Source organism: Lepisosteus platostomus, chromosome 8 (assembly GCF_059453375.1).
Source record: "Lepisosteus platostomus isolate fLepPlt1 chromosome 8, fLepPlt1.hap1, whole genome shotgun sequence".
Lineage (NCBI taxonomy): Eukaryota > Metazoa > Chordata > Actinopteri > Semionotiformes > Lepisosteidae > Lepisosteus > Lepisosteus platostomus.
Genome location: NC_142618.1, coordinates 18,544,202 through 18,553,000, shown reverse-complemented (window position 1 = coordinate 18,553,000; position 8,799 = coordinate 18,544,202). Strand labels below are relative to the sequence as shown.

At 50.7% G+C, this 8,799-nt stretch overlaps 1 protein-coding gene across 1 annotated transcript; it reads right to left on the bottom strand.

Annotated features, from left to right (window-relative positions):
- Positions 1–2,235: 2,235 nt before the first annotated feature.
- Positions 2,236–7,393, bottom strand: selenoh (selenoprotein H). The gene is made up of 5 exons (XM_088642674.1): positions 7,258–7,393; positions 6,101–6,218; positions 5,381–5,526; positions 3,586–3,697; positions 2,236–2,473 (listed from the first exon to the last, which is right to left on the bottom strand). The coding sequence occupies exons 1-4, from the start codon at positions 7,277–7,279 to the stop codon at positions 3,600–3,602; spliced, it is 384 nt and encodes a 127-aa protein (XP_088498800.1). The 5' UTR covers positions 7,280–7,393; the 3' UTR covers positions 2,236–2,473; positions 3,586–3,599.
- Positions 7,394–8,799: the final 1,406 nt, after the last annotated feature.

The following is an 8,799-nucleotide window of genomic DNA, read 5'->3' as shown; positions in this document are numbered from 1 at the left end:
CTGCCGCCTCTCCCGCGGTCAGCAGCGCCGGGGTCTTGCTCAGCCCCGGGGGAGCCAGACTGGACTCGGGGAAATTGAGCACCCGATTCGGGAACAGTCACGTAGATCAAGCGCGCCCTCGAGCGTAAAAACAATAAAGGTGTAGATCATGTGACCCATCTGTATTCCGTGTGGTTTGTCCTTGTTCAGAAGCCAAGGATCCGCACTGGAGAATGCCATGGCTGTATGGGGGGATACCAGAGGGCATGACAGGGCATTCAATCTGTGGCCAGTATCGGTCAGAGAGGCTGTGGCAGCTGTACCTGTGCTATGGGCCATGGATGGGCAACAGCTGGCACATGATTTGAATGTGGTTTTATATTTCAGTTTGGAACTAAAACCCCCAGCCACCTCAGCTAATAGTGCTGATCTCCACCTATCCAGAGAGATGATAAAAATGGACACGTTGGAGGTGCCCAGGTGGTCTGGGATAATGAATGTAAGGAAAAATGGAAGTCCAGATACTGTGTGTGGAAGAGTTCGGCAATCTTGTGGTGATCCGGGTGAGATATTTTAAGCTTGCTTTTTCAGATGTCCTTTGATTTACAAATTCATCCCCTCCCTCCGTTCCTGCAGCTGCCAGGCCAGATGCTGTCTCTCCCAGTGAAAAGTCTGGGGAGAGCAGTGTGAAGCAGCCCATCACAGAGAACACAGGACCTGACTGACCCCCTGCAGACGCACACGGAGAAAGGAGGGGAGCGGACGATGCAACACGCACATCCGTGAATCTGGTCTGTCAGCGTCTTGACCAAGTACAGACTTTTTTTAAGGATCTTATTTGTTTATTTTTTCCCCTCGGCTTTCAATACAAAACCACTTCAATGTAAACAGTAACTCGATCAAATGGGTCCTAGACATCTCAAGAAACAGCTCTCAGCAGTTCAAATTGGGGAACTGGTTATCTGACATTCACCATACTGCCCCCGGCTCCCCGCAGAGCTGTCTTGTCCCTCGCTGCGGAGACTGGAAGAGCAAACATCTCATTCAGTCTGCTGACGACCCTATCAAGAAGCCCTAATCAGCTTATTAACGAACCCAGAAAATTATAGGGGACCCCATTTAAATAATTTTACTAAATGGCATGATGACTTCGCCCTGGAGCTGCCTTTTGAAAACAAGGAACTGGTCAATGATTTTAGTTCAAATGCAACACTACTCCACACTGCTCTAATTAATAAACAGTGTCAAAGACCACAAGCACTTGGGACTGGAGTCATAGCCAAAAACCTGCAATGGGACAGATGTGACACGATTTATGAAAAGGCCAAAAGAGACCTTTCCCCCCCGTCAGGAAACTCAGCTATTTTAAGTTAGGACTATATTGAGACTTTTCTGCGTGTCACTTCATGCATCTTAACATACTGTCTCGCCAGCTCGTTGGGTAACATTAGTAATGTTAATTGCAATCGGTCAAAAATTGGGTGAAAATAAGTAGCAAAATAATGGGGGGGGGGGAATCAAATCAATTTAAAAATCCTCTACAAAAATGGGGTGCAGAACAGCCGAGACACCCCTGCAGCTCCAGGTGTAAGAGTAACGCGGGTGATCTTTCACCTCCACTGCAGTGTCTCTCGCTGTCGAGTATCTCTGAACTCCAGTAAGACTTCCTTGTTCCGTAGTATCGGTCTGGCGCCATGAAACACTTTCCCCCCAGAGGCTCCTACAGCTGGAACTGTACTGAAGTGGAGCATGCCTTCGGTTTAAAAAGAAAACGCCCCAGCGGTTCGAAATTAGGATTCCATCATTTTAAAACTGGATCCTAGAACCTCTTCCTTGTTTTGCGTGTGGCTGACGGCTGTTACCATCATTTAAACTCTCGCCGAGATCAGCACTGGCGGGAACCAGGGTGACAGCGGGAAGGATCGTCCTCCTCGAGTATCGCAGAGAGAGGATACTGTTGTACTCTCCCTCCCGTCCTGTCCTGGAAACAACTTACCGACTTATTTTTGGAAGGAAGAGCATGTTTACTGGGAAGAAAAACACTGAATTATTGATGACTCCCCCGCAAGGAGGTGTGTGCGCGAGAGCTGGCCCCGCCGGGGGAAAAGAGTGACCGCAGACTACTGGACACTAGTGCTGGACACTCTTTAGTGACCAGCACCAGATACCCAGGGGCTGCTCCTCTCTCCTGTCCCGCTGCCCAAAACATCATGCTGTGCTTTCCTTCGGACTGGAAAAGCAAAGCAAAACCACCAATGAACGAAGAGAAGATTTATTGGCGCAGAATACCAAACACAAGGTTTGCAACAAGCATTAAAAAAAAAAAAAGAACCAGTGTACTCTGAGCACTGAGCTTTGTGATCGCTGTGCGTCGCCACACAGCCAGCTCCGCAGGCAGGGCAGCAAGGTCATCCGAGGAAAAACTGGTCTGGTTCCCCATTGGTCCGTCCTCATCATAATGCAGCCAGCAACAGCGGTTCTGGAGGTGACTTGGCTATAAGGGAAGGAAAAAAAAAAAGTCCAGTCAGTCAGTCTCTACAACCAATTCAATTTTCGATTAGAACAATTTGAGTCCTACACAGGTACTCTCTCGATCGTCAGTAAATTTAATACTGTTCCTACAGTAATTACCATGAACAGGTAGGATACGTTTATCAAGCCGATACACTAGAGGCCAGTTGTGCAAGAGGGATCAGATCTCAGCAGCTTTGTACTAAACCAGTCCCAGTCCTGGAGGGGGCGCTGTGTCTACAGCAAGGTGTCCAGTCCTGGAGGGGGCGCTGTGTCTACAGCAGGGTGTCCAGTCCCAGTCCTGTAGGGGGCGCTGTGTCTACAGCAGGGTGTCCAGTCCCAGTCCTGGAGGGGGCGCTGTGTCTACAGCAGGGTGTCCAGTCCCAGTCCTGGAGGGGGCGCTGTGTCTACAGCAGGGGATGTCTGTCTGTGACTGTTTCACTATTCCCAGTGATTCCCAACCCTGGTCCACTAATTCCAGAATCCAGTGGATTTTTCCATGTCTGTAATCTTCAGCAGCAGAAAGCTCTGATTAAAACAGAACTGCAATATTATTTTCATATTTCAGGGTCAGAAAGAACAAGCATTGATGAGTACATCTGAATCTGCATTAAAAGTAAAATATACACAGTAATCTGTAAAACCTCCCATACACGTTACTGGGTACTTGTCACATCACAAAGTAGACCAAACTTCCCCAGTTATGCACGGCACCATGTTCTGCAAATCAGAACAAGGCAACAAAACTTATGGTGACATGTGGCGGCCCTATGACATGGTAAACAAGCCTGCTTGTTTACCATCTCTTTTAAACCCATAACAATGAGCAGTTTTGTGCTTAATCTGAAATTTGTAATTTTTTTCCTATAACATCAATTAATTAATTTTGTTACCGAGATGTAATAACCAGTCGGAGAAATTCAGACTGCAGCTCCCCTTTAAGGGATAAACTGATCCATTGATTAAGATCTTTTCTAAACTATTCCCAGGTGTCCAGCTGTTCAGAACATAAGGAAACATGGAAAAGCTGCCAGATTCTTGAACCGGCAGAACAGAGCCGTGACCCTCAGGACTAGACTTTCAGACAGAGCTCACCTGAGTCACATGCTCTACAGCGCCTCCTCCAGCGCAGACAGCACTACAGCAGGATCAGGAAACTTCAGCTTGCGAGGCGGCCCTTTCTTTATACCAGACCACAGAGAGATCTCTGCAGAGAAGACAAGAAGTTAACACTGCACTGAGAGAGAGGAGTTAATACAGTCCAGACACACTGACTGGACACTACAGGACATTAACACTGCACTGAGAGAGAGGGGTTAATACAGTCCAGACACACTAACTGGACACTACAGGACATTAACACTGCACTGAGAGAGGGGGGGTTAATACAGTCCAGACACACTGACTGGACACTTCAGTACATTAACACTGCACTGAGAGGGGTTAATACAGTCCAGACACACTGACTGGACACTCCAGTACATTAACACTGCACTGAGAGAGAGGGGTTAATACAGTCCAGACACACTGACTGCACACTACAGGACATTAACACTGCGCTGAGAGAGAGGGGTTAATACAGTCCAGACACACTGACTGGACACTCCAGTACATTAACACTGCACTGAGAGAGAGGGGTTAATACAGTCCAGACACACTGACTGGACACTTCAGTACATTAACACTGCACTGAGAGAGAGGGGTTAATACAGTCCAGACACACTGACTGGACACTTCAGTACATTAACACTGCACTGAGAGAGAGGGGTTAATACAGTACAGACACACTGACTGGACACTACAGGACATTAACACTGCACTGAGAGAGAGGGGTTAATACAGTCCAGACACACTGACATCTGTGTAAGGTCTTTGAGACTGCTTAAATCTAACATCTAACATCTAAGTTAAGGGTTCCAGTCCTGGTGATATCAGAAGACACGGGTATTTGTTTGACCCCAGTTCTCAGTTATCAGCCCATGCCGATTCAAATTCTACATTTTATGGCTTTTTAAAATGTTTGCTTGCAGATCTTTAAAGGAAGGAACTCCATTGTAATTAGTTTCAGGATTTGCCACGGAGCCCCTCCCACTGTGGGTGGATCTATGACATCACCCCCTCTCGACAAGGCCCCTCCCAGTGTGGGCATGTCTTATACCATGGACAGTCTAACCTAGTGGACCAAATACCAGCAGCAATCCAGTACAGTAATATTATTATTATTATTAATAGCTTACACGTATATAGCGCTTTTCTGGACACTCCACTCAAAGCACTTTAAAGGTTGGGGTCTCCCCTCCACCACCACCAATGTGCAGCCCCACCTGGATGATGCGACGGCAGCCATAGTGCGCCAGAACGCTCCCCACACATCAGCTATCAGTGGTGAAGAGAGCAGAGTAATGAAGCCAGTTCATAGATGGGGATTATTAGGAGGCCATGATTGGTAAGGGCCAGGGGGAAATTTGGCCAGGACACCGGGGTTACACCCCTACTCTTTTCGAGAAACGCCCTGGGATTTTTAATGACCACAGAGAGTCAGGACCTCGGTTTTCCGTCTTATCCGAAGGATCCAAAGGACGGCGACTGTTTACAGTGTAGTGTCCCCGTCACTATACTGGGGCATTAGGACCCTCATGGACCACAGGGTGAGCACCCCCTGCTGGCCCCACTAACACCTCTTCCAGCAGCAGCCTTAGCTTTCCCAGGAGTCTCCCCTCCTAGCTCCAGTGCTATTACTGCTGGCAGTAATTAAGGGCCCAGACAGAATGACACCCCAGCAGAGGCAGGGGACCCCAGAGCCCCTGCGATACGCATGCTCGGTGCGACTCTGGAGCTGCAGGCCGACCCGCTGGAGACCGGGGGGGAGGAGCGGACGGCGGGAACTCACTCTCCCCCTTCTCGTCTACGAGGGTGACCTCGAAGCTGTTCCGCCGGGGCTTCTCGGGGTTCAGCTCCACGGCGACGTCGGGGTGCTGTCCGGCGATGGCCTCTCGCACAGCCTCCGCCTGGCGCCCGTACACTCGTCAGCTCTTGCTGTGGTAGACACACACACACACACACACACACACACACACACACACGGCCGCGGTCAGGCACGCTCCAGGACCCAGGTGGCAGTAGAACGACCCCTCCGCCCCAGCAGAGCCCCGCGGGGCTGGGGTCTGGAGCGACAGACACAGGAACTTGAACTTTATTGCCATATGTAACCGGTACATGTACTGGTACAATGAAATTCTTACTCACAGAAAGTCTCTCGATTGTTAAAACAAGTGTAAAAACACAAAGTGCAGACAGTGCATCAAGACAATATACAAACAAACAGTAGACAATGTACAAGTAAACAGTTTGAATGTAAACAATGTAGACGTGTAAACAATGACTGGATATGTGCAATAAATAAGAAATCATATTGAGGTAGAGGGTGTAGGTGTGGTCCGAGGGGCATGGCTAAATGTGTTCACCAATCACACTGCTTGTGGATAGAAGCTGTTGAGGAATCTGGTGGTCAGTGTCCGTATGCTCTTATATCTCTTGCCTGAGGGCAGTGGGGTGAAGAGCTCATGCCTGGGGTGGCGACTACGGTTCTACCCCAGCAGCCCCTCCTCACCAGTGCTCGATGACGACCCTCCGGCCTGCCCCCTCCCGCCTCTCCCTCTTGGGCTCCTCTCCCTCCCTCGGCGCGGTCGGGGGCTCGGGCTCCGCCTTGCGCTTGCGCCCCCGTGAGGCTGGAGAGAGAGGAACAGGGGCGTCACAGGGACAGGAGGCACAGCTCCCCCTTCCACCTCTGCACCTCCCGAGGTCAAAGGTTAGGATGATGGCGGAGAGAGACCTGGAGAACCGCTTAGACTCCAACTCCAGGGAGTATCTCTGCCGCCGGTCTCTGTGTGTCGACTCCAGGGATACTCACTCCTGCTGGACTCTGGAGCTGTACACCTGTGTGTCTACTCCAGGGATACTCACTCCTGTTGAACTCTGCTCCTCAGGGACTGGAGTTGGGCACCTGTGTGTCTACTCCAGAGATACTCACTCCTGCTGGACTCTGGTCCTCAGGGACTGAAGCTGTACACCTGTGTGTCTACTCCAGGGATACTCACTCCTGCTGGACTCTGCACCTCAGGGACTGGAGTCAAAGAGAACCGCAGTCCCATAGACCTCAAGTGGTAAGGGACTATCAAATTACCAGTTTAAAAATCATGTGAACCGTCGTTATAAGTTTATAATGGTGACGTCAGGAACGCTGGACCACCGACTATGAGAGGACTTATAGAGCAGGGGGCTTCTATGGCTGGGGTGGAACCCGATTTAGGAGTCGAAATCACGTAACGATAAAACCTTTTCCCCCCTCAGCCTGTACAGAGCGAGCAGAGGTACAGATGGAGGAGACTAACAGACCTCCTACACGTGAATACACTGCACTAATGAGGAAACCCATTTCATGGTACTCCACTCACCCCTAAAAAAACACCGCGGAGCCCGAAATCTGGCTGCGGTCCATAGACTCCTTCCTGCCTGCGAGCCCAGACGGGCACCAGTCACAAGTAGAAACCCGAGCCGTGAGAAGACGTTTTAACTTAAACATGTCGGAAAAATTCCAAAACAGCCCAGCTGCAGAACCAGGCAACAGATACCTCGTCCGATGCGTGAAACAACATAAACAAGTCATATCCGACAGCATGCATAACAACAACTTCTTTTTTAAAAAAGGCATTCATAAATCCCCTATAAAATACAGTCGTTTGGCGTTTGCATGCTTATAAAAGTTACCTGATTTGGTACCAGGCGCCATCGCTGCGTTCAGTCGCGCGCTCCCTGCCCAGGCTGGAGCCTACCAACACGAGAGAGGAGGTGGGGGGGTAGAGGAACGGAGCAAACCACTGCATCCTCAAGGCTTAAATTAAATTAGAAGACCGGGGGAGCACGCTTTTCTGTCCCGAAGACCGCGCCGCACACGTTGTTGTAGTTTTCATTTAGCGGGATACGGACTGTGACGTCACAATATTGACTACTTGGTACTTTTTTCCAGAATTCAGTACATTTGGGGTGGTTCTGCTCATAACCTGGTGAGAGTGATCGGGGTTCAGAAACGGGGCGTGTGCCCGGCTGGTGGTTTGTTTCTGGGGTGGGGTCCCCCATCACCTGAATGTCCCCACTCCAGCAGGGTGACCTATGACGTAACTAATCCCTTAATTAACCTAATAATAGGACTCATTTGAGGTCTTTAATTGTTTGAGCTCTTTTAGACGTTCAGCCCCTGCACATGTGGGGGATCTTCTTTCAATCACTACGTTTCGTAAATCACTTAGAAGTCTTCAGCTTCCGAGCAGAAAAAACATTTTCAAAAGGTTCCTGTCAGGCAACCTGTTTGTTCAATTAGAGAATCGTTTTGATGCCTGAAGACAAGTAGAAACCATGTGACAGTGCTTTTAACAGTGTGCAGAAAAGTGTAAACACACATTCCATGTGGCATGTGCACAAACGGTGCCCCAAAAACTCCCCCCCCCCGCCACTCGCACCCTGGAATCGCCTCACAGATCTGAGAAGAGTGGAGAGGGGGGCCGCCTGGAGACTGGTGCTCTAAACCTGGTCAGCTGGGCCTGACCCCTCAAGCGTGGGCCTTTGAGAGCCTGACAGGCGCGTTATCAGCTGACATCAAACGAGCCGAATCAATCCCAGGAGCCTCGATCAAAGCTGTACGCCGGCCCCAGTCTCCTGCCCGTGACTCTGGAGGTAGGAAGTCCCCTCCTGCCCGAGTGTGGAGTCAGGGACGCAGTCAGGCTGGGCTGCGGCTCTGGACAGGACTCACCCACAGGCGTGTCCCCGGGACGCTCCTCCTGGGCCTGTCCTGCCGCTGTCTGAGGTAACTGAGCACACAGAGCAGGCTGGGCGGCCTGTCCAGCTCTCCAGCAGGGCCGGTGCCGTCGGGCGGAGTGCACGCCGGGGCCACTGTCCAGAGCAGCCCAGTGACGATGTCCTCCACGATGTTTGACAGGCCTGAGGAGGAGGAGGATGAAGTTGGGCGATCAGCGAGTCCGTTCTGGCCATCGGTGATCCCGGGACCCAACGACAGGATCAGCAGATCGGCTACGGAGCTTGCGCGGATGACGGCCGTACCGGCGGCCTGCTGGAGCCGGGAGAGCTTCTGGCCATGACTGCAGGGCGCCGCACTCCCGTTTCCGGATGGCCTGCGGAACGAGGTGAGATGGACAGTCTATCTGGAGGTGTGACACAGGCGACCTACAGTCCAGCTAGAATACACACTCACTGTGGACTATCTAGAATATAATACACACTCACTGTGATCTATCT